This window comes from Podarcis liolepis (assembly GCF_965112155.1).
Source record: "Podarcis liolepis genome assembly, chromosome: 11".
NCBI lineage: Eukaryota > Metazoa > Chordata > Lepidosauria > Squamata > Lacertidae > Podarcis > Podarcis liolepis.
The window spans coordinates 22120515-22146259 of NC_139565.1; the positions used below are offsets into that span (position 1 = coordinate 22120515).

Sequence of the window (25745 nt, forward strand, 5' to 3'; positions counted from 1 at the left end):
ATGAAAATGAAACATTAATACTTTTGGTGTGGTATAAGAGAGTAGTGACATTGAACACTAACAGGCTCTTACTAACGCAAATCATTTATAAGAACTTCTTAAGCCATGGTTTTGGCTTTACAGATTGTGTTAGCTGGTGTTTTGGTTACATAACCAGCAGTAGATTGGTTGAAAACAATATTGTGCGCTACATCCATAGCGAAAAAGTAGATGAGAACAAAAGGTGAAGGAAATTGGAAGTAGATATTAGTGTTTGTATAGTGGCACTGAAGTAGCACATTAAGAAAAGGAGTATGGTGTCCGCATTTGCGTAATTGTCCTAAGGAATGAATCTCTTTCCTATCCATTTTTGTTGTTGTGACAATGTTCCTGTTTAGTTACACAACCCATTAGCATAACATCTGTTTTGGAACCATTATTGAAGATAGATATTGACAAGGGGAGATCACTTTGCACAGAGGGAATATGTACTACTTATCTCGCCTTTGAAAGTGTTAACAAATGTTACCGCTTCTCGGCCTTTTGGCTAAGATCAAGTGTAGAAAGTGTTAACAAATGTGTACCAAAATTTGATCCACTATATATTGTATACCTGCAACTCCCAAAAACCTTTGAGAAAATACCTTGCCAAAGTCTCCTAAGTAAACTTACCAGTCATAGGAACTAACCAGAGAAGTTGTGTTGTTGGGTGGCATGTAAGTATTGTATATAAATACATAAGATAATACTCTTCCTGTTACAGGTTGGTAATGGGTTGTAAAACAGGAACAAGGTAGAGGTAAATGGACATTTGTTACAATAAAGGGATGTAAGTCGTGCAGCCACGCAAGGCTCTTCTGTATGGAGAATGGAGCTGTACAACTTACTTCTGAATGTCCAAATTTGCAGATGGCTTCACATTATTCAGGATGATAAAAATCTAAGCTGATACTGAAGAGCCCTATAAGGTGTTTCCAAACTGCGTGAAAAGCCAGTAAAATAGCAAGCGAGGTTCAGTTGCAGAAAATGTAAAATGATGCAAATTGCGGCAAAAAATCCTAATCCGATATGCATGGGGGTCTGAACTGCTGTGGCTAATGAGGAAAAACCTTGGGGTCACTGAAATGTCAAACTGGTGGCAGCAGAGAAAAAAATTAAATCATTCTCAGTGTTCTTAGAACTGTGACCACAACATGGCTTTTACAGTATGGCGGAATTTGGAATGATGTGTACGGTTGTAAATTTAAAAATATTGCCAGGGGCCAGAAGACACTGCAACTTGCTAGAGGCCATTCTCCTGGGATGACAGCTTTCCTGTCTGTGAGTTCTTCATTTACACCAGATCTGGGCAAGCCATGGGCTGCATCCCCCAAAGTCCTCTAGACCTTCCTACCGTTGGAGAGAGAGAGATAGAATTGACAGGCAGGCATTCATGTGTAGCATGTAGAGCAGCACTTTGGAACTCCACTCTCAACCCATCTTCCGTGTGCCGTTGAAATATGGAGGGTGCACATCACCAATTGAAGCTTTTGTGTGCTAGACTACAAATGGAGGGCCCTATATAGTTGGAACTTGTAGCATGTGCTGTTTGGTATGGGGGTGGGGCCAGTAGCTTATGCCCTTGCTTCCACATGCACCTGTAGGCAGTTCATGATAGCCTGCCCAGAGCTTTGGCAACCTTGCAAGAAAACTTCTTTTAGGGCTGATTTTGAGCTGGGGCTTAGCTCTGGAATCTATTTTCAAATGCTGGAACTCAGCCGTGGAACCTGTGAAGTGTGGTATTAATGCCTGTGTGTTGGTATCTCCTGCTTTAGAAGGACATTCTGACAGTCCCAGCTAGCATCTTTTCCAGACGTCTGCTATTCTACAGGAAGGTAGGATAGAATCTATCACTTGTAGTTAGCAATAAGCTGATTTAACTAGTTCGTTTTTAGACCTAGAGCAATGGAATAGCTTGCTGAAGTTCTCTGTTTGAGCTAGGGCTTCCTGCTGTCATGATTTGAACCAGAGTCTTCTGTACTATGTGCCATGCACTTACAGAGAATGGCTGACAAGGTTGGGCTTCTGGATCAGAGGGCCTAATTTTCAGCAGTTTCAAGCCTCTGCCATTCCTTAAACAGCTGAAGGTTCTGATAGCTTCTAAAATTGTCTTGCTGCGTGGAATGAGGGGCATTAAAACTGCTTTTATCCATAGAAGTAGTTGGAAATTGTGCTCAGAATGCTGGTTTAACTAAGCATCATCATTTAACAGCTTGAGACTTGTGGGAGAGAAGGAAGGAACCACCACGACTAAGGACTAACCAGGTATTGAAACTTTGTAAGTCTTAAGGTCTAAACAGCATAAGCAGTAAAAAAAAATGAGCGTTTTGGTCTAGAAAGATACAGATCAAAGCACAAATTCTCCTGCTTCCATTTCTGTTCTCTTGCCTCTAGGTTGACACCCTTGTTCCTTTCTGTAAGGTAGGGTAGGGAACCTCAGGCCTTGAGAACAAGTTCAGCCTTCCAGGCCTCTCTGTCCTTGGGACTCTTCCCAGGCTCTGACGCTTCCTAAGCCACACCCTTCGCTGTCCCAGGTCCTCAAGTGTTTTTGACCGGCTGGAATGTTTCCTTGAATTGTGATGATGTCTCTTGCTTACCTGAATGGAGAGAGATACAGGTAGAAACATTTGATTTTCATGCGGCTGGAATGTACTTTACTATCAAAGAGTAAAAAATCTGTTGCCCCAACCAGCTTTTGCCCTTGTGGTCCTTGTGAGGTTGTTCATGATGGGATGTGGCCTTTGGGCTGAAAATTTCACACACACACACACACACACACACACACACACAGCCTTGATATAAACAAAATGCTTGAGCACTTTTAGAAAAGAAAAAAACCAAGATAGCTTTTTCTGTCTTATTAATACTTCTCTGGAAGTGTTTCCAGACATGGCATATGACCCATCATCCTTAGGAAAATGTCTGACATCTAGAAGTTATCCAGATTCAAAGGTGGTCTTTCATGAGCACGAAGGAACTTCTGCTTTTGGAAGCCATCCTCCCATGCCTCATCATACTGCGGGGGCTACAGTGTAGTGGAGGAACCAGGAATGCCCAGTTGCAGGGGTAGATTTTGTGTCTCCAGATCCAACACACTGTCTCACTTGGTTGACCAGCTGCATATTTTTAGTATTATTTGGTTGTTGGCATCAGCTCTTCAGGTATGGTTCTGAGCACGCATACAAATTCAATTTCGTAAAGTTTTGGGTGGAATGCTGTGTAACGCTAAGGAAGTCTTTACATTTGCAACTTGTTTCTCCCACCACTGTGTACTCCCTAATTCTGTTTTGTAGGTTCCCTCAGTCCTTTGGGGGGAGGGTGTGCGGTGGGGCAAGCATAAATTCATGTGCTGATGGAATGAGTGCATTGGATACCACCATTTAAATGATCCTTTCCATTCACCAAATATGCAACAATTAAAAAAGCAGCAACCACCTTTGTTACATGTGTTGTGGAAGGAGTGGGGGTTGGGATTTTCACTTTGAAGGACAGATCTAGTTGTTAATCACAGTGAATTATTTCCTAGGACCTTCAGTTCACAATGATTTGGAAGAGAGGTTTCTTCACACGGGTGGTCGTTCTCTGAATTTTGGCTCTCAGGTCAGGGTGTTAATGATCAAGTTAGACTATTTGAGTGGCTTCCTTCTTTTCTGATTTTTTCCTAATAAAGAATCAAACAACATAGTGCAATCTCCCTCTCTTTGGTACTTCCAGGAATGAAGGCAGATGGTGAGAAAATGCAGACTTTTCTGGGTGGCTTAAGCAAGGTACAATACCGTAGGACAGTGGTTCCCAAACCTTTCTCCTCATGCTTGAAATTGCTCAGGGTCTTGGCAAATCACTTGTTTTTCCACCTGTTGTAGCAACTGACATGCACTGTGCTAGGTTTTGGGTTGAATTTTTATAGACGTGCTGTGGACCACTTTTTATTTTTTAAGGTTCTGCAGTATAGTCAGGGTATGTGTGTAGAGATTCAGATTTAACAGATCAAGTTTAGGCTGTAATAATGAATAGAACTGGAACAACACAGCGGCTCCAAAACAGACTGAGCGGCTGCACACCCCTTATGTGCCTTTTGGAATTGCCATGTATCTCTTTGAAGACATGTGATGACTTTAGTCTTTTGACTGTATGACCTGGTATGTGGGATGTTGTTGGGAACTTTAAAGCAAATTATTAGGCACCTGTCCTTTAGTTTGGGACCCGCTAGCTGTTCTATAGGGCTGAGATACACCCCGTTTTCAACATCACAATATATCACCAGCTAAACATTGTGATAAACTGATGCATTACAACGTCTGGAATAAGGATGGAGCTATGTAGAGGCATTGGCTGGCTTCACGGTTTTTTCTACATTGTGATTTTTTCAGGATGCACACATCATAATTAGCAGTATAGTGCCAGGTCAAAAATAATGAATCTGATATCACGATATGGACTTCAAATTGGTTTTGGACGATATGTAGGGTTGTCATATTTTCAAAAGTAAAAGCCAGAATACCCCAAAAGTAGTTGAGCTTTTTTAAGGAAGACCCCAAAATTGTTGAGCGAGATTGAACTCTTCACCAGGCTTTTTCTCATTTCTGGAATATTGTGTGGATTCTGACAAAGATTAATATAAAAGCAGGTGTAATGTGATGTGCATGACTACATGACTGTATTTTGTCCCAGGAGGCAGAGTAAGGTCACGACCTTCAGTGGCATCCCTGTAGAACAGTGGTTCCCAACTGGTGGGCCGTGGACCCCAGGGGTGTCCACTTATCTCACCCAGGGGGTTCATGGCACCATTCACATAACAAAAAATACCATAGAGAGAACATTTTTTCAAAAGTAGGGGGTCCATGGGTTGGCTTTTGAAAAACAGGGGGCCAACAGTACTTCGCTAATTGGGAACCAGTGCTGCTGAATATTTCTGTTAAGTAATGCAAACTTTTAATAATGACAAGTATGTACTGCTTCCAGGGGGTGGATCAGTGCTACTTTAGTGGAATCACATGCGCTTGTGTAGCTTGGAATTCCTTGGTCCTTGGCATCAGGGGTACCAACTTGCATAAAATATTGGGGTGGGGAGGTAAGCCCTGCCCCACATAATCAGTCACATGACGTAGCGCACACACACCATTTGAATGGCAATACCCATCAACTTTAGGGGGGCCTGGCCCCCTCAAATATTCTATTGGGGGGCATGCAAAGGGACCTTGGCTGAGTTGGCTCCTATGCTTGGCATACGTGGTCCCTTTCTCTCCCCCTCCACCCCAATTTGCTGTCTCCCATAAGCTTTAGTTACTACAGACAGTTTTCAGACAGCAAGAAGGAATAATGTGTGTTGATGCTATGTTTACTACTGGCATGCAGTGAGATACTTTTTTCTTGAGAAAATGGCAATTGTCTACTGCAGAATAATGCACATCCTCTGATGTCTCCTCCCAGATGCTCTGCATGCCTACTTTGGGATCTGTGGCCTGTCGCTAATGGAGGAGTCGGGCATTCGCAAGGTTCACCCCGCCCTGAATGTAAGCACACGAACCTCGGAGCGCCTTCTGCACCTTCATCAGATTTGGGCAACCAAGGACTCTAAACAGTGTTCAGATACTGTGCACAATGCCACATGACTGATTTCAGACTCCAGTTGAGCTTGGTAGCATAATTGTAGCCCAAGGTGAAAAGCCATGTATAACCAATGTGCTCTTTTTAAGTGCTGGAATCATACAATCAAGTTCATGTCACTGGCATCATTCAGACAGCAAATGGCCTTCAGCCAGTTATTCTGGATTGGAATTTTAAAAAATTGCTTGCCCCTACAGATGTTGTCTTGGTTTTAATGAATCCCTTCAAAGCAATGTTGTTCTATTATATTACTTTAAACAGTGCAATGGCAAAATGTAATGATAATAAAAAGGATATTAAAATGTATTTAAGTATTTTCATACTTAATCCCTTGAATTTACTGAAATTTATTTGATACATTCTTCATATAAAATAAATTAAGTGTTGATTACTAAAAAAAGGTGTCCTTTTAAGGTAGATGGCAATTCTATAACCTTTGTAAAAAAAATAAAAAATAAAAAAATAAAAATTATTTTATTCATTATAATGGACCCGATATGTTTGCATTATTTTTTAGACACCTTGGCTGCTGCAAGTTGGAATATTTTGAGATAACACTTGGAGTACCACAGTTTTAACTGAACGTTAATGCTATTTTAAGATGTATCATTCTAACTGAAAAGAAATAACTAAAAGAAAAAAGTATTGCAGTTGATGTGATTTGCTACAAAAAAATGGACAAAAGTAGTCCAGTCTTTCCTGCATTCTGTGATCTTATTTATCCCACACAATCAAATACTTAACTGAAATGAGTGTAGACAACAGTCTTAACTGCCCTTTGTTTCTGTCACTTTCATTTTGGGGCTTTTTTCTGCTGCTTCCTGTATTATTAGGGGAGTTGTCCCACTGTTTCTGTGTGCGCATTCAATAACCTTATTTTATTTGCCCCCTTTTCTAAGCAAAGGAGCCATATTTCATTTCCTCGTTTTGCAAATTGCATCACATTTATTTGGAGTTCTCTAAGCCTTCTTGGAGCTAATTCCTGCCTTCATAAACCATGGAATACCAAGCGCACTTTTCCCACCCCTTCCATTTCTCCGTTATTTTTATTTTAGCTGCATTAAGCCAGCATTCCCTGATTTGAACTAACTGGGAACTGTGGCTTAATACAAGCTTGGATCTTTGTGCTCAAGCCATTGTGGAACAGGAATGGGTGAAGCATGCTGTTGTGATGTTCAGAAGGGCTTTTAAAAAAGCAGACAAGCAAAAAGGCTTGGTATGCCCATTCTAAACTAAAACTCAAGTGCTTTTTTGAAAGTGTCTTCAGTAGAAGAAGTACAATTGTTAGGTACAAAGGTGGTTCAGATTCTGTTAATATAATACTATGCAAGTCTGAGTTCTGAAAACTGCAATTTAGACAACAAACCTACCTTAAGCCTTCCAAAGGGGCACCAGAGATATACTTAATCTTTTATTTGTTTGTGTCTCTTTTTGCACCCAGTTCATTATATTCTCAAGCTGATGAATCTGCAAAATGCAGATTCTGGGATTTGTTATTTCTTAGGTATCTTTGAAAAGACCATTTGAAGTTTGAAACATGGAAATCAGAAACATTAAACCAATAAGGTAATTTTATTTTAAATCCCTTATTTTTAAATGACCCTTGTAATAAAAATTTTAAGGTTTCATATATATAATAAATGTTCATAAATGTACCAAGCAAACACGTACATAAATATATAAACCACATGTCTGAAGCAGCACAGGAAGACAGTCCTGAAACCATTTTGACCCCCAAACTGACCAAATGTTTCTCTGCAAGGAGGGAGGGGGGTGAGGGAACCTTCCCATTGTCTCAGGAATTAAGTGATTACCATCTCAAAGGAATGGCCAGACTACCAGAAAAGTCAATCAGGTAACTTGCCACACAGGAGATAAACAATGCACTCAGATTTCTGTTGTAGACCGCCTTTTCTGTGATGTAGGTATGATGTTTTTGGGGGTGGTCTTAGACTCCAGGGTGGGCAATTTAAAATGTCTATATAATAGCAGACACACCTTTGTTCTGGGTGGTCCTCCTCTCTCTTGCATGTGAGGGGAGCACCCTGTTGCTAACAGCTTTAATAAAGATCAGGCTTACTAGCTGCTTTGCTTCTCAATATTCTCTGGTTGGCCTCTGTTATTTTCTCTTACCGATGGAGAACCTACAAAGGACTCTATAAGGGCTCTTGAGTACCCCATAAGGGAATAAGGGCAGATTTTGTTTACAACACCCTTGGGGTCCCTACTGTACAATTTTATGATTCTAACAGATGACCCTTGTCACGGGAATTGGGGTTGCTTGTGTGTAAACCTCCAGCTGTTCCAAACTGCTTAGGGGTGGTTGTGTCTTTCCCTGACTGAGCAGCCCTTAGCGCTGCTGCTCAGTCGCTAGCAGAATCCGTGAGTGGGCGTCTCCTAAATTTCCTCCAGCATAAGAATTCCTTAACGGACAACCTTCGCCTCGCCTCTCTGCGCGGAAGCCTTCTGCGCAGAGTGGGCGTGCCGAGTGGTGGTCCTCCACCCTCCCCACTGACTTCACTGGAAGAGTCTCGGAGCCTCCCCTCCGAACTGCTCTCTGCCTCTCCCTTCTTCCTGGTGTCACCTGGACTTCCTTCCCCAGATGACGTTCTCTCTCTTCCCTTACTAGTCCCCTCTCCTGCAGAATCTGGGAGCCTCGCCTATCCACTATGCTCTGATGTCAGTTCCCTGACAACCCTTAACTAAACAAGCACATTTAAATAAGAAATAATGCAGTGGTACTTTTCAGTAAAATTGAATTCCTCTTTACCTAACGTCAACATTTTTCTTTTTATTAAAAAAATCAAATTTGAGATCGTACTTTTAAAAAACTATTGCTGTTCTAAATATATATTCCTCTCAAGTTTCAGAGCTCATTTGAGACAACTAATAATTTGTAAGGCTCTGTTAGCACTACTTCTGCTGTTCAGACTTGAAAGGTGGGGATGCAATTATTAAATTTAGCAAAATGCAGCTAAGCACTGAAAGTTTAATGAATGTTAACTTGATTCCTGATCTCTATGTGATCCTCCTGCAGTTTAGCTACAAACATCCAAAGTATATTGCCTTTGGTGCAGCCCATCTTAATAGGCCCTAAAATAAACACAGCTACTAAGAAGAAAGGATTTAGTAGGAGACAGATTTTAGATATGGCCTGGAGTATTTGTTGTTGTATCTGTGAGATTAGTATCGCTGTGTGGCTCACAGTACCCTAAAATACAACACAGGGATTCTTTCTAATTTTAAATACATGAGCAGCTTAATAAAATTGGAACTTCCGTTCCACCCCAGTTACCAGTTAATTATTCAAAATAAAAAAATTCCTTCCAGTAGCACCTTAAAGACCAACTAAGTTAGTTCTTGGTATGAGCTTTCGTGTGCATGCACACTTCTTCAGATACACTGAAACAGAAGTTGCCAGATCCTTCTATATAGTGAGAAGGTGGGGAGGGGTATTACTCAGAAGGGTGGTGGGAATGGGTGATTGGCAGATAGCTGAGATGAGCCTGTTGACGACTCTTAATGACTGCAATAGGTCTTACAGGAAAAGGCAAGGGGTGAGAAGGTGAAAAATGGCTTAGTCATGTATAATGAGATAAGAATCCAATGTCTCTGTTCAGACCAGGTCTCTCCATGGTTTTAAGTTTGGTAATGAGTTGCAATTCAGCAGCTTCTCTTTCCAGTCTATTTCTGAAATTCCTTTGTAGTAAAACAGCTACTTTGAGATCTTGTATAGAATGTCCTGGGAGATTGAAGTGTTCTCCTACTGGTTTCTCTGTTTTGTGATTCTTGATGTCTCACCGGAACCCAGTTCCAGCACCTCTCAGGGGGGCACCATTGCCATTCTAAGAGAACAAGGGAGGCATTCATGGTGAGTTCCGGCACCTCTTTTTCCAGAAAAATAGCACTGTGTATGTAACATGAAACTAAAATGTAGCTTGGTCTTTCTATTTTTCTCTCAGGGCTCTGGGGATTTCCTCTTTTTTAGCATTGCAAAGCAAGCAAGAATTACACCAGCAGTTCGGACCAAATTCAGATGTGCTGTAAAATAGAACATGGTGCCCTATGTTGTAGTCTACAAGTCTAATCCCTGACCATTGGCCATGTTAGCTAGGGCTGATGGGAGCTGTAGTTCAAAACATCAAGAGAGTACCAGGTTGGGCTTGCAAAGCTCTTGCAAAGCTTTGGAATTGGATCCAGTCTAAGTTACAGCTTCCCATCAAAAGGAAAGGGACTTGACTAACGTTTCAAATTGATCTCAGTGGGATCCAAGTACAGTGGTACCTTGGGTTACATATGCTTCAGGTTACAGACTCCACTAACCCAGAAATAGTGCTTCAGGTTAAGAACTTTGCTTCAGGATGAGAACAGAAATCGTGCTTTGGCGGCGCGGCAGCAGCAGGAGGCTCCATTAGCTAAAGTGGTGCTTCAGGTTAAGAACAGTTTCAGGTCAAGAACAGACCTCCGGAACGAATTAAGTACTTAACCCGAGGTAACACTGTACCGTATTTTTCGCTCCATAAGACGCACCTGACCATAAGACGCACCTAATCTTTAGAGGGGGAATGCAAAGAAAAAAATATTCTTTAAAGGGAGCGCTGAGCAGAGCCTGTATGCATCCCAGGCTTTGCTCAGCGCTCCCTTTCACAAGCTGCATGGAGCATGTGAAAAGCCTCTTGGGGGCTTTTCCCCGAGGAGGGAGAAGGGCAGCCCGTCAGTGACCACGCATTCTTTAAAGGGAGCGCTGAGCAGAGCCTCCCGCCTGCATTCGCTCCATAAGAAGCACACACATTTCCCCTTACTTTTTAGGAGGGGAAAGTTGCGTCTTACAGAGCGAAAAATACGGTATAACCAACTTTTAGGCTGTGATCCTAACCCCACTTACCTGGGAGTAAGCCCCATTGAATTAAGTTGAGTAGACATGGTTAGGATTACACTGCCAAGTGTGCCTCCTATCCTTAGACTCTAAACATAATCTCCAAAAATCTTTTGTGAAATAACATTAATCCATGGTGGTATGCCCAGGCTTTTGAGCTACACTCTGGATTCAGATGTTTCAAGTAGTCTTGGAGCTGTTTGTACAAGATGGGTGGAACTCTAGTCTGGCTAAATATAAGTGCCTGGGATTAGGACGTCCCATTGCCTATTCCTCCACAGCTCTTGCGTGTGTATATTGCATGCCCCTCCTCCACGTACCAGCAATTTCGTTTTCAATGGTCATATTTCTGCAGTCTAAAAATAGTAGGTTTTACAATTGCACATAAACTTCACTTTTGCTGTGTCGCCTCTGACATTTGGTGGCGCTTTGGAATCTTGGTACATGAAATGTGGGGCCCCTTGCATGTTGATCTCAAAACAGCACATGCAGACGCTGGAATGCCGTTGGGAGATCAAGAGTTCCCACAGTTTTCCTTCTAAAAAAGGCAACCGAGTTCTGCTGCAGCTGTTGATCTGATACCAAGTCTGCATTGGGTTCTTTTTATTTGCTTCCCCCTTTCTTTCCTCCTTGCCCTCTCAGCAGCTGCAACGGTTTCTGAAGCAAACAGGCAGTGGAGAAGCTCCCCACCCCCCATATTAATTCTCTCTCTCTTGCTCACAAACAGCAGAGGAATGAGGGACTGTGTGGCATGATGAGTGAACAGCTTCAGAGGGGCTATGAATGCTTTACCAACATGCGTAAACCGCCAACCTCTTCATTGCTTGTTTGCTTTTAAATACCAGCACATCTAAAACATTTAAAAGTGTGTAGCATAGTTAATTTTTAAAAGTGTTTTAACGGTGGTGTGCCTTGTAAGTAGTTTTGTCCGCATGTGCAAACATTGCCACCATTTCTCAACAGAAGAGCCAGTGCAGTGCCCAGCGTTTGATTTGGGTTAAAAACAACCTGGGTTCAAATGTCTGTGCAGCTGTGAAACTCGCTAAGTAACAGGCTGCAAGGCACTGCTTTGATTACCTTACTATTGAATTGGGTAAAGGGACCTCTAACCATTAGGTCCAGTTGTGACTGACTGGGGTTGCGGCGCTCGTCTCACTTTACTGGCCGAGGGAGCCGGTGTACAGCTTCCGGGTCATGTGGCCAGCATGACTAAGCTGCTTCTGGCGAACCAGAGCAGCGCACGGAAACACCGTTTACCTTCCCGCCGGAGCGGCACCTATTTATCTACTTGCACTTTGACGTGCTTTTGAACTGCTAGGTTGGCAGGAGCAGGGACCGAGCAACGGGAGCTCACCCCATCGTGGGAATTTGAACCACTGACCTTCTTATTGGCAAGTCCTAGGCTCTGTGGTTTAACCCACAGCGCCACTCGCGTCCCGCTGGGAGGAAAAGTAAGCTGCAAATAATGTAAGTTAAGAAGTTCCTTCAGATGCCGAATGTAGCTGCTGGAAGAAGTCCTGTGCATTGAATTCTCTCTCAAAAGTGTCTTCTGAAAATGAGGCTCTTCACATTTCGAATCAGAATTGTAGAATTGGAAGGGACCCTGAGGGCCATCTAGTCCAGTGTTTCCCAACCTTGGGTCTCCAGCTGTTTTTGGACTACAATTCCCATCACCCGTGACCACTTGTCTTGCTAGCTAGCTAGGGATGATGGGAGTTGTAGTCCGAAAACAGCTGGAGACTCAAACATTGGTCTAGTCCAATCCCCTGCCAGGCAGAAATCGGGCATCCCTAACAGATGGCTATCCGACCTCTTCTTAAAAACTTCCAATGAAGGGGGAGTCCACCACCACCTTCCAGGGGAGCCCATTCCACTGCCTGACAGCTCTTACTGTCAAAAAGTTATTCCTTATGTTTAATTGGAATCTTCTAAATTGAATCCATTGGCTCATGTCCCAACTTGCACAGCAGCAGAAAACAAGCTTGTCCCATATTCCATGTGATGGTCATCATCTTCTGGATAAAACAGGGAGGAATTTGAAAGTCTGGATAAAGGTGTGGGAACCACTGCTGTAATCCAGGTGCGCTTGACTCTGATCCGTGTTTCGCAACCAAGAAATTGCACTATTTTTTAACAGACTTGGCTACTTCACCTAACCCATCTGCATGTTGTGGGTGTGGGTGTTTGGTGCACCCATTGATACTGGATTAAGTATGTGGTTGAGAGAACTGTGATTACCCCATTTGCCCAGCTCACAGTGCAACCCACATTCATTAAATAAAATAATCCTGTGTGGTTATTAGCCTTCAAGCACCTACCAATATGCAAATGTCTTAAATTGCTTGCGAAAGACATCAAAGCTATAGCTGTAGGGGAATTTCGGTGCTGGCTGTGCTCAGAAACATTTGCTCAAGATGCCCTTTGTTCCCAGGGCCATGTAGACACTGTGCTGCCCCAAGAAGTAGGAGAGGAGATATTTATGGTAGGTAGAGCGGGGGCATACCTGCTGGCCTCTCTTGTCAAGCATTTTTCCTTGATAAAAGTGTCCTTGCTGTTTCGTTTCGCCTGAAGAGTCAATGATCGCTGGCCTTTTCTATTTATAGAAGGTATTCAGTTTCCTGAATAATTCTTCTCATCCTTTTCTGCGTCTTGAATAATGGCATGGTGTCCTTTGAGAAGCAGGAGATTATGTAGCTGTCGAGTTCCTCTCCAAAACGAAGTAAATAACCTGTGTTGCTTCATGCACGGAAATATAAAGAGTGGGTCATAAAAATGGAGAAGGGGTGAATAAAAGCATTGGGGTGGGGGTGTAAATCAAAGAAGGCCCAATAACATAACTCTTTGCTCACTGGAATTGTGTTTCAGGGGAGAAGTCCCAGGGTTTGATGCATTTCAAAGGGAAACTGATTATCTTAGAAAAGCAGCCGAGAGACCCTTCCTTGGCCCTGGGGCACAGCTAATTGCCCAGCAGGCCACTTTCCCTTCTTATTTCCATAAATCTTTGATACCATGTCTGCTTTCTTTTGCACAATTAATATACTCAGCCAACACACAGCTAAAGCCAACTCCTGTTTTTAACCCTCAGTGCACCTGCATTTTTCTGACAGCAGCCTGATCCTATGCATATGTACTCAAGAGAAACTCCCACTTATTACTATTATTATTATTTATTACTATTATTTATATCATGCCCATCTGACTGGGTTGCCCCAGCCACTCTGGGTGGCGCCCAACAAAACATTAAAAACTGAATAAGCATGCATAGGGTTGCAGCTTCAGTTAACTTCATCTGCCAAGAAATGGTCCCCCCCTTTTTTAAAAAATGCTGCTGTGTATGTATGGTATGCCTAGCTATAGAGATGGGGGTTGCTGCTTATAAATATGTAACAGCACACTGGAAATTATGCATGAAATATTCATATTGGTCTACATATTTAACCCACATTTCTGACATGAACTCTTCTCGCATGGGCACGTGATAATGGGGGAAAGGGTTTTTCCATGGATGAATGCCAACGTGCTGAGAAGGTTAGCCATGTGAGAAATAGGTTTTAAATGCCAGAGGCTTGACGGCTTTTTCATTACTGTATATAGAACTTGCATTATTGTATATAGAGATGCACAAATAGTTAGTATTTTGGTGCCACATCATATACACATAGTTACAGGAGCTGCATTAGAAATCACTAGGACGTCAATGTGCTTTTTTCCCCATTGGTATCTCAGTTTCCATAAAAATGCCAGAATAACCATAAAATGTGCCTTAAAAATAACCTTTGATGCACAGCTAAGTGACTATGTCACTAAGCATTTCCCAACATTCTGGCCATGCATATTTAGTTCTTCCACTGCAAACATTGTGGTGAATGACAAACAAAACACTTTTCAAACTCCAAGCATGTCTAAGGTAATTCTCAGTAATTACTTCTCTACACATTTCCTTTCTGGGAATTCCCTTCCCACAGAGGTGTGTCTGGCACCTTCATTATGTAGTTTTGACATTGTATGTTTGAAGCTGCACCTCTTTATCCTGGTCTTTGACATTTGAGATAAGTGTTTTCAGGTGTCCTCTTGTTCCTTTGATTGTATTTTCTTTAAACTGTTTTTAATACTGACGTTTAAAACTGTTGTATCCCAACCTGTGGTGACTGTTGAAGGGTGAGTGATTTATTTATTATCAACAACACCAACAAACTGAAACACCCCTTACAGTTCTGATTAATTTTAGTGGGTGGTTATTGTTCGCATCCATCTGTCTCAAGAGACAATGAAGTTGCACCTCTCTGGGTAAAGTTGAACCAAACCATCTTAGGGACTCCACTCTGGATTTGTGTGGGGTTTAATCCTTAGCCTCCTGAAGATAACCCACAAGACAGCAAAGATTTAGGATCAGAGTTTTCCTCCTCCTAGATGGGTTATATACTGTATGGTTTAAGTAATTGCACCAATGCCTTGAACTGTATGGCATCTGGTTGAGATACTGTGGGAAGATCCCAAACACATGGGCAAAAGCGCCAAACAACTACGGCTGCATTCAGATGTGGGGTTTATTGTGTTAGTTCGGCTGGTTATAATGCTAGCGTTTCTCTCCCAATTTCAAATGCTCCTTTTACACTGCAGTATGTGCTGCATTATGGAACTATGGCTTTTTGATTGCTATACCACCATGTCACGCTAAATTTTAAATTTTAAATAGTGGGAATTTTAAATAGTGGGATACCACCCCAAATTTTGCCACATGAAATTACAATGCAATACTCCTGTCATTTTCGGAGTTAACAGGTTTGGAAACAGATTTATTTCTGGAAACAACACAGAAATGAGCGTTAAATTTCCCCTAGATTTTCAGAAGTGGGAATTGTCAGGTAAGGAAACATCAGGAAATTTGAATAAAGTGCTGTCTGAATATAGCCTATGTGATCATTGCAATATGGCTTCAGATGCAACTGTTCCTATAACAGCACACTAACCAATATACCTCCATCTCCTACCAAAGGCTGAAATACCCAATCTAACAGTGGGAACATTGAAGGATGTAGTGGCCAATGAGGAAGGCCACAAGGATAGATTTAGCCCTACCAACCAGAGGAATCTGCATTGCTGTCTTTATTCCTGTTTTCCTGAGCACACTGGGAAGGAAGAGTCTTGTTTTCTTGTGGCTGCTGCCAGTCTCCATCAAAGGCACTCTCTACAAAGCCACAATAGTTTATGCAAAATTGATAAGCTACTAATGCGAATGCTCTTATGCTCCGAATGGCTTGGGCGCAGCAGCACAGAACGTTTCTCTTAATGCAGCTGGCAGAATAAAAAGCAAACCCATTTCTGCACTTGAGAGTGTAATGTAGCTGTGATTAGATTCAGCTTTAAAATGCTTCACATCGTTTGTTGTTTTAACAGAAGAAAATTCCTAAGTGCAAGAAGGCTGGTTGCACTGAGATACTTTACTGCTTTCTTTGATCCGCTATGGGATCCTTCTGTTGCCTGGCAATAACCTAATCCTACACATAAGAGGACAATAAAAACATTTGCTACACCATGATAAATCTTCTGCTCTTGCTCATAGTGTTTGCCATATTTTGTATCCCACCCTTCCTCCAAGGATCTGGACTATTCATGAGGCTTTCCTCCAGAACACTGACCGATACTGCCGTTTGACGTACAGTCCTTAACTTTCCCCTGTGTCATCTCAGGATATTTCTGGCCAAAGATCCGGTATGTTTTTTGTTCACTGTTTTTCCGAAGATGCCCAAATGAGCTATGAATATATTGCTATGAGTTGGTGGGGGTAGACTGCATGTTTTGAGCCCACTTCTTATTCCTAGATCCAGCACGAATTCAGTTCCTGGAACAGCCAGGCTAGCTTCCTGGTGAGGTAATGGCCCTCTAAGCATGGGCCATTAAGGTAACAAAGGAAGTGCCTCTGTGCCAGAGGACAAAGTTAGAAAGACAAAGGCTACAGTTGGGAGTTTTGAGTGATGTGAGCTAGAAGCTGGAAGACTGCAGGCTGGGCAGCTGGGAGAAAAAGCCATGCCTGCTTTCTTTTTGACTCCAAGGTGCTGGCTATGGGAGAAGAATGACCCACTTGGGGTTTTGATGCTGTGAGCCCCTCCAATGTAGACTCAGTTGTATATTTTGTTGTTGTTGTTTAGTCGTGTCCGACTCTTTGTGACCCCATGGACCAGAGCACACCAGGCACTCCTGTCTTCCACTGCCTCCCGCAGTTTGGTCAAACTCATGCTGGTAGCTTCAACAACACTGTCCAACCACCTCATCCTCTGTCGTCCCCTTCTCCTTGTGCCCTCAATCTTTCCCAACATCAGGCTCTTTTCCAGGGTGTCTTCTCTTCTCATGAGGTGGCCAAACTATTGGAGCCTCAGCTTCAGGATCTGTCCTTCCAGTGAGCACTCAGGGCTGATTTCCTTCAGAATGGATAGGTTTGATCTTCTTGCAGTCCATGGGACTCTCAAGAGCCTCCTCCAGCACCATAATTCAAAAGCATCAATTCTTCGGCGATCAGCCTTCTTGATGGTCCAGCTCTCACTTCCATTCAGTTGTATATATGTGCAAATAAACCATATATCATAAGGACACCAGAGATTCCACTGTGCCTCATTCTGAAGAAACACGAACTAAGCGCCTGGGACTCCTGGGATCTCACACCACTCGGAGATTGGGGTGGCGTGCAACAATATGAAGGATTCCAAGTCCTCGGTTTGGTATATTTGAAATTAAAACAACGTAAAAGGGCTCCTTAGCTGCAGGAATATCCCCTCTTATTAGACATGCATTCATTCAGCTCAGATTTCATACTAGGCCCATAATTGACTGGTAAATTTTAGAGGGCTGAATTGTCTTTGAGTGTATCCTGAATAAAGGCGCGAATTGGGCAGGGCCTCACATCCTGATTGGGCTGTTGGCAAAGGATGTTTGGGCAGGAGAGGAAACAAAAGCAAAGAAGAGGCAGCGCCAGGAGTGCCTAAAGAGGGCAATTGGAGAGGAGGTACAACCAGGATGGGCAAACTGCCCTGAAGATCTTTTCCTTGGGGCCAAGGCTTGCACCACCTGCAGCTGCTGCATCCATTCTAATGCAGTTGAGCATAAGAGATATTTGAAGATGGCTAGCGTATCTCCTCTCAGTCTCCTCTTTTCCAGGCTAAACATACCCAGCTCCTTCAACCATTCCTCATAAGGCTAGGCTTCTAGACCCTTGATCATCTTGGCTGCCATACTCTGCACACGTTCCAGCTTGTCAACCACCTTCCTAACCTGTGGTGCCCAGAACTGGACAGAGTATTCCCGGTGTGGTCCCACCGAGGTGCTGTGGGTTAAACCACAGAGCCTAGGACTTGCTGATCAGAAGGCCAGCGGTTTGAATCCCCGCGACGGGGTGAGCTCCCGTTGCTCGGTCCCTGCTCCTGCCAACCTAGCAGTTCGAAAGCACCTCAAAGTGCAAGTAGATAAATAGGTACTGCTCTGGCAGGAAGGTAAACGGCGTTTCCGTGCGCTGCTCTGGTTCGCCAGAAGCGGTTTAGTCATGCTGGCCACATGACCCGGAAGCTGTATGCCGGCTCCCTCGGCCAATAAAGTGAGATGAGCGCCGCAACCCCAGAGTCGGCCACGACTGGACCTAATAGGGGTCCCTTTACCTTATTACTTCCCTTGTTTGGACACTATACAGTCATACCTCATGCTAAGTTTGCTTCATGTTACGTTCCTTCAGGTTACGTCCTGTGGCAACCCGGAAGTACCGGAAAGGGTTACTTCCGGGTTTCGCCACTCGCACATGCACAGAAGCGCTAAATCGCGCTTCGCGCATGTGCACAAGCGCCAAATCGTGCCGTGCCCCTGCGCAGATACGGCGCTTCAGGTTGTGCTCTTTTCATGTTGCAAACAGGCCTCTGGAATGGATCCCGTTCGCAACTAGAGGTACCACTGTACTTCTGTTGATGCAGCCTAGAATATGATTATTTTAATCTTGAATCTTCTGTTTACTTTTGTTGGCTGTTTGACTGTGATGGCATCTTTTTATGCTGGGGTTGTTAATCAACGAGGGAGTGGGCTAGAAATTTAACAACCAAACAAAATGCAGTTGCCCAATATTCCTTTTGCGCTAACTTTGCCTCTGGCCCAGCAGGAACTGTTGTAAGCAGAAGAAAGCAATTTGTTACAGGTCCAGCCGCTCTGACCACTGTCATTGTTTAGAATGAGGTGACAGGACTTTAGAGGAAAGGCCCCCACCTACCTTGCCAGAGAGAGCGGCATCGATCTGCTTTGCCGTCTAGGCCCAAACACAACGAGCAGTATAAAGTTACCGCCTTTATGAACATCTTTTCCTCTGTGTTGGTTGAGGACAGTTCTTCTTTCTCTCTGTGCTCATGTTGTTAATCTGGATCCTTTGTCACAAAAAGAAAACACAGAAGACAGTGTTGAAAAAAAGTACTGGAGATATGCCGAGAGATTCAAACAGCAAGCTATTTAGCTAATGAATTATCTAATGGAAGCGCACAGTATCTCGTAACAAATGAGCTTGATAGCTATTCATGCACTCAGTTTCCAGAGAAATAAAGGGTATATTGTGTCAGGGATAACCTGTAGAAAAGATCTGGAGTAATGTTACTACAGTAACCTTAACCACGAGAGCCTCTGAAAAGGGCCATTCTGCCATTCTAAAGTAACCTGTGGACACACTCCGTGGATAGATTTAGAGAGGTTACATAATATGTTTGGGTCAGGTTTTCAGCTCCCAGTCTCTGAATAAGCTATTTTTCTACAGAAAATCTGAGGCTATGCAGGCATTCAAACCTGTTGGGAAAGTTATGGTACTGCATGTTCAGATTCAGAAAGGACAGAATAATGGCACTTCAGAAGGCAGAAGACACCTAGATTCTGAGCATGGAAGAATCAGAGCTGTTATTGTTCTTTAGAAATCTACTTTTTAAAAGAAACAACATAATTGGAATGAGGTAGGTGAGGAATGAACAGTGGCTTACTGTTCCTTGTAAATTTCTTCTATCTTTTCTCCCTGTGAACAACGAAGAAATATCCCCTCTAACACCAGATTCAGGAGGCTGAGAGCCAAAGCATGGGAGTCTTCCATTTCCTTTTTCATTGCAGGGGGTTGGACTAGATGACCCATGGGGTCCCTTCCAGCTCTACAATTCTGTGTGTCTAAAATGCATAAAATACACACCATTAATGAATACATTAAGTTTGTCCTTCCTGGCTTATAGATACAGTGGTACCTTGGTTCCCAAACTTAATCCGTTCCGGAAGTCCATTCTAAAACCAAGGCATGCTTTCCCACAGAAAGTAATGCAAAATGGATTAATCCGTTCCAGACTTTTAAAAACAACTCCTAAAACAGCAATTTAACATGAATTTTACTATCTAAGGAGACCATTGATCCATAAAATGAAAGCAATAATCAACGTACTGTACTATAAAATAAATAAGACAGTATTGTAGATGACAAAATTTTTTTTAAAAAAATTCCTTACGTGCACTGATGATAGTCCTTGTTTGGATGGGGGGCTTTTATCTATTTCTGCAGTCAATCTGTAGCTGAACTGGGTTCCACACAGTCACAAAAACGAAGCCACAAGCCACAGTCACAAAACGAAGTCACAAGCGACACTCACATGTCAGTCCCATAAAACGAAGAACAAGTCACAGTCAAAAAATGAAAAGCCACACAAAAATGCAAAAAACAAAAACAAAAACAAAAAAGAAGCTCAAAATATCACTTCTGTGTTGTGGGTGCTCGGGACTCAACAGTCAACAGAAAGCCTGATGTTCCACTTCCAAGGCAAAGTTCACAAACTACCGGTAAAACACTTCTGGGTTTGCAGCGTTCTATTTCCAAGTTGTTCATAAACTAAGCTGTTCTAAAACCAAGGTACCGTGGTACTGCCAAAGGGAGACTCGCCAAGGTGGTAAGGGTCAATGTTCCTTTGAGAGGGAACTGTTCCATTCAGCCTTAAAGAGCTGGTCCAGGTAAAGACTGAGTTAACAAGGTCCTTTTTGAACTCCTTTGTATCAGGCAATTTCTCCAGTGCTCCATTCTTGGGCAAGGTGCTCAGTGGTTTGGTGGCATCCCAACTCTTATTTCCTACTTCCCCGGATGACACAAATTATCTAGATTCCTTGCTTTCAATCCAGTTTCAGGTCCAGTTATGGGACAGAGACAGCTCTTTCCACAGTGATGGGCACTGCACCAGGAACTAGATATGGGGAGTGCATCCTTGTTGGGTTTTCTTGGACCTCTTGGTGGCTTTTGATACCATTAACCATGGTATCCTTCTGGACTGCATAGCTGGGATGGAAACCAGGTGGCACTGTTTTCTGATGGTTTCAGGCCTTTCTGGAGGGTTGGTTTCAGATGGTTGTGCTAGGGAGCTTCTGGTTAACACCTTGGCTATAGACCTGTGGTCTCCCACAGAGTTTATACTCTATCTCCTTCAAGACTTACTAACTTCCTGTCGCTCCTTTCCATCACAATCAAGGAAACTGTCAATGTTCTGAATCAACTTCAGTGAACAGTAACAGACTAGATGAGGACAAATTAAAGCTTAATTCAGACAAGATGGGTTACTTGAAGGATTTATTTATTTTATATGAGCCTTCCCAGCTGTTTGTTAAGAACAGAAGTGCGTTTGTAGGGGATTTTGTTTGTTGTCTGCAGAACATTTGGGAGACAACATAAAAATTGTATATCTCACCTGCAGTCTGACATGGTACATCCCTTCGTTTGTTCTATGAGTCCATCACCTCCAAGCTCAGCCTTGGTGATGGTTCCTATCTCCAAGGCTTTTTTAAAAAAGCAGATTACTTGCAGCAAAACCAATGATGACAAGTAACTGTATTATAGGATAAGCTTTTATGGAGTCTTACTCACTTTGTCAGATGCATGTGATCAGGTAGGCCTGAGTCCATGAAAGCTTACATATGTCCCAATACATTTTCAGGTGCTACCTCTGAAGAGGTGGGCTTAAGACAACAAAAGCTTAGGCCACAATAAATGTGTTTGTCTTGAAGGTGCTGTGGGACTCTTATTATCAATACCAGTGTCTTTTACCAACCTAGTTATATTTTGCTTACATGATGTGTATTTGATTCAGCTTTGCTCTTGACGTCTGGAAACTTCTGAGTGTTGCTAAAGTACTACTACTACTACTACTAATAATAATAATAATAATAATGTAATACTTATACCCCGCCCATCTGGCCACGCCTCCCCAGCCACTCTGGGCGGCTCCCAACAGAATATTAAAAACACAATAAAACATCAAACATTAAAAACTTCCCTAAACAGGGCTGCCCTCAGATGTCTTCTAAAGGTCAGATAGTTGTTTATTTCCTTGACTTCTGATGGGAGGGCATTCCACAGGGCGGGCGCCACTACTGAGAAGGCCCTCTGCCTGGTTCCCTGTAACCTCGCTTCTGGCAGTGAGGGAACCGCCACAAGGCCCTCAGCGCTGGTCCCCAGTGTCTGGGCTGAACGATGGGGGTGGAGACGCTCCTTCAGGTATATTGGGCTGGGGACGTTTAGGGCCTTATTATTTACACAAACACCTCTGAATTCTAGTTCTGCAAATTTGCATGGTACTCCTTTGGATGCAAATATCTTTCAAATAAAACAAATAGAGTTTGATTAGCAAATCTGAAAAAGAGAAGAGGAAATTACCTCAGGGACAGGGCACCTTTCAACATAACATTCAAATACAGCTGAAGTATTGATGTAACCCCACAACACAATGGATTTGTGTGCTTAAAGGATAATATTATGAGGAGTCACCCTTACTGTGCAGTTCAAACATGTGTATCTGGAAGTAAGCACCATTGTATACAATGGGGCCTTCTCATAAGGTAAGTGACCAGCCTCTTTGAGATGGCCTTGGCTTAGTTCTACAGATTCCTCCTTGTTAGTAAGGAATGCCCACTGAATCAATGCTAGCCATCCATGATAACTGAATGGCAAGTGCACAAAGAAGAACATTTTCAGCAACTGCTCCACAGCTCCATGCTTTCTTCTCTATGAGGGTCACTAAAGGCTGAACGTGGGCATTTTGTAGTCACAGTGTTGATATCTAGGGAGTTCATTTTTAAAAGTGAACTACCCACTCTGGGGCTTTAATCCAAAATACCAACAACCTTGCAGTTGCTTATAAGTTGCATGTATTTTGGGAGGATCAAAACACTCATTTATTGGAATGCACGGTTCATATAACCATCTGCTTGATATTGCTCGGTACACTGGCTACTTTTCCTGTGGGTCATGTACAACTGATGCCATTTGCATGCTATTTGCATACTTCTGCAAACCTGCATTCTAGAATGTTAACAGTCGTATACAAGCAACAAAACCAGTTCTGCATGTGGCAACATCTGTGTGCAACCTGCAGGTTGCAGGCAGGGAGGTAACCTATGCATCCGTTTCAAGCATCCACCATGAGCCTTACTGGTTATTATGGGAATCAATCCTCACACACCCGTTATGTGCATTGAAAACTAAGGATGTCCTCCTCGTCCACTATAATCCTGTTCCTAGGAGCAACATCTGGAAGGTCGTGGGTTCCTCAACCTGCTTTATGGCATTGAGTTACAGTTATTCTATTATCTGGGTAATTCCAGCAATGTTGCATATCTGAGGCTGCAAATTTACCTGGGAACAGGTCCTATCAGTGGGATTTGCCTCTGAGTAAACATGGGTAGGGTTGGGCTGCAACACTATTTTTGAGCGCTGTCTCCATTTTGATGTAGCGCAGAGACAAAATCATTACACCCAGCAGCAGATAATTCTATAAAAGCCATTTGCTACAGTATGTGTGCCTTTAAAAAAAAAAAAGGACAAACCACTTTCAGCTCCCAACCATTAAAAGATCTATTCAATCAATACAATGCTAGTTTGACTGCGGTTAAGTGCCTCGTCATTCATTGTGACCTTGTTGTTATTTACTGAATCTTGTCACAGAGCCAGCTTTTGGGGGGTGGTTGGACAACTTGTGGCATGGTACCCCCGCTTCTGTGTCTGTGGTGGGCAGCAGCACCATCACACACACACACACACACACACACACACACACCGCGTGGCTGAGGGCTGCATTTTCATTTCCTACAGTGTCCCAGGCTGATGCTACACCAGGGAAACTGAACAGTGGGGAATTAAAATACCCGCTAGGTTCAGCAGTCTGGTGCTGCTCAGATCACTAGGCCGCCAGTAAGAGGGGTGGGGCGCAGGACAGACATTAGCGGTGGGCCCTGGCAACTGCCCTGCTTGTCATCCTTAAACTAGGACTCCTGAGGTAATCTACAAATTCTGAACTAATCCAGAGGGGCAGGGGAAGGCCTTGTCCATGTCCAAGGCTGGAATCCTATGCGCATCCCTTACCTTATGATGTTAGCTGCTCTGAACCTGGCCTCGGCTGGGATACAAATTAATAATAATAACAATAATAATAACCTGGGAGTAGGGTGGCGCTGTGGCAGGGAGTAGGGTGGCGCTGTAGGGTGGCACAGAGCCTAGGACTTGCCCATCAGAAGGTCGGCAGTTCTAATCGCCGCGACGGGGTGAGCTCCCGTTGCTCGGTCTCTGCTCCTGCCAACCTAGCAGTTCGAAAGCATGTCAAAGTGCAAGTAGATAAATAGGTACCGCTCTGGCAGGAAGGTAAACGACGTTTCCGTGCACTGCTCTAGTTTGCCAGAAGCGGCTTAGTCATGCTGGCCACATGACCCAGAAGCTGTCTGTGGACAAATGCCGGCTCCCTTGGCCTATAGAGCGAGATGACCACGCAACCCCAGAGTCGTCCGTGACTGGACCTAATGGTCAGGGGTCCCTTTACCTTTTACCTAGGGTGACCACACACAAAGGGGCTTCTGCATCTTTAACAGCTGAGTCATGGAAGCCACCAAACCCTGGTTCCTGTTTTGATCCTGAAATGTCCCACTTTTCCTTAAGAGGTCCCTATTTTCATTGGAGTGTATGGAGTTATGCAAAATGCACCCACCCCCCAGCCAAGGTTATAAGTAACCAATAAGACATCTGAAGGTAGCCCTGTATACGGAAGTTTTTTTAAAAAAATAAATAAATGTTTTAATTTTTTTATATATATGTTGGAAGCTGCCCAGATCGGGAGGGAGGATTAATAATAATAATAATAATAATAATAATATGCCCTTTTTAAATGCGTTTTTTTGGGGGGGGCTATTGGGTTGTTGTTTTTATTTTTATTATGTATTTTGTGCTTTAATATCTTGATTTTATTCTGTGAACTGCCCTGAGACCCCTGGGGAATAGGGCGGTATATAAATTCAATAAACAATAATGCAATAGGACATCCCTATTTTCATCGGGGAAATGTTGGAAGGTATGGGGCTGTAGACCTATGCACATCCCTTACCTGGGAGGAGAGTGGTCAGATCCAATGGGGCTTCTGCACCTTTAACAGCTGAGTCATAGAAGCCTCACCTGCCGAAATTCCCCGCTTTCTTAAGGCGCCTCTTCCGCCCCTGGGCCACCCTGCCTGGAAGAAAGGACACCCCCAGACTTAAGAGTGAAAGTTGCTTAGGAGTAAACATGAATCGGATCGGGCCTATTGGGGTTCTATATAAATAGACGCCTATAGATGGGATGCCTCGCCGCCCCCCTCCGCTTGATCCCCGCTTGGCGAGCCCCCTGCCAGGCTGGCGGGGCAGCGAAGAGGATCCATCATCTGGTCGCCTCGAGGCGGAGCTTAAATATCCCGAGATGGGAGTTCAGCTTATGAAAATTTCACATCCCTCCAGCCTCTCGTGTGTTCCTTCTTTCCGTTAGCTCAGCCTTGACCGGCTCGCAAATAGAATCAATTAAGGCAACGGCGTCTGGTTTCCCTCCGAGCGCCCAGGGCGCGCGCGCGCTCTCTTCCGACGGCGGGGTGGGTGGGAAGGAGAGAAAAGAAAAAGAGAGAGAAAAAGAAAAGAAGAAAGAAAGAGAGCCCCGCCAAGTGAAAGGGACGAAGGAGCCTGAGTACAATATATTTATTTTTGTGTTGGGGAAGGACGTCGGGGTTGTTTCCTAGCCGCCTCCTCGTTTCTTTCGCTGACGATGTCCGAGCCAGAGGAAGGGAGTGAGTTTGGCTACATAGTGGATCTGCTAGAAAAAGGCAAGGTAAGGCGACGAAACCAGGAACCCCGATTCCTCTTCTTTCCGAGTCGGGAACCTTGCAGTCACTCCCCCTTGCAAAGGCGGGACTGGGCGCGCGCCTTTCTT

At 43.5% G+C, this 25745-nt stretch overlaps 2 protein-coding genes and 1 long non-coding RNA gene across 7 annotated transcripts in view; 2 read left to right on the forward strand and 1 right to left on the reverse strand.

Moving 5' to 3' along the window:
- The window catches only part of PGGT1B (protein geranylgeranyltransferase type I subunit beta), a 28674-nt gene extending 22558 nt beyond the window's left edge, over positions 1 to 6116 (forward strand). The window contains exons 9-10 of one of the 2 annotated variants that reach the window (XM_083464616.1): positions 1794 to 1853; positions 5449 to 5528. In XM_083464616.1, coding sequence (XP_083320742.1) covers positions 1794 to 1819 — 26 coding nt within the window. In that variant the 3' untranslated portion in view covers positions 1820 to 1853; positions 5449 to 5528. Of the gene's footprint in view, positions 1 to 1793; positions 1854 to 5448 lie in introns of both variants that reach the window. The other variant, XM_083464615.1, reaches the window with a different exon arrangement.
- LOC310688333 lies at positions 69 to 20202 on the reverse strand. Its single transcript, XR_014516857.1, has 5 exons — positions 19999 to 20202; positions 19492 to 19669; positions 18744 to 18894; positions 13005 to 13237; positions 69 to 2615 (listed from the first exon to the last, which is right to left on the reverse strand). It is a non-coding gene; the product is annotated as an uncharacterized lncRNA (long non-coding RNA).
- A 4776-nt stretch (positions 20203 to 24978) lies between these two features.
- Positions 24979 to 25745, forward strand: part of TRIM36 (tripartite motif containing 36) — a 50330-nt gene continuing 49563 nt past the window's right edge. The window contains exon 1 of one of the 4 annotated variants that reach the window (XM_083464489.1): positions 24979 to 25643. In XM_083464489.1, coding sequence (XP_083320615.1) covers positions 25581 to 25643 — 63 coding nt within the window. In that variant the 5' untranslated portion in view covers positions 24979 to 25580. The remainder of the gene's footprint in view (positions 25644 to 25745) is intronic. The other 3 variants (XM_083464485.1, XM_083464484.1, XM_083464488.1) reach the window with 3 other exon arrangements.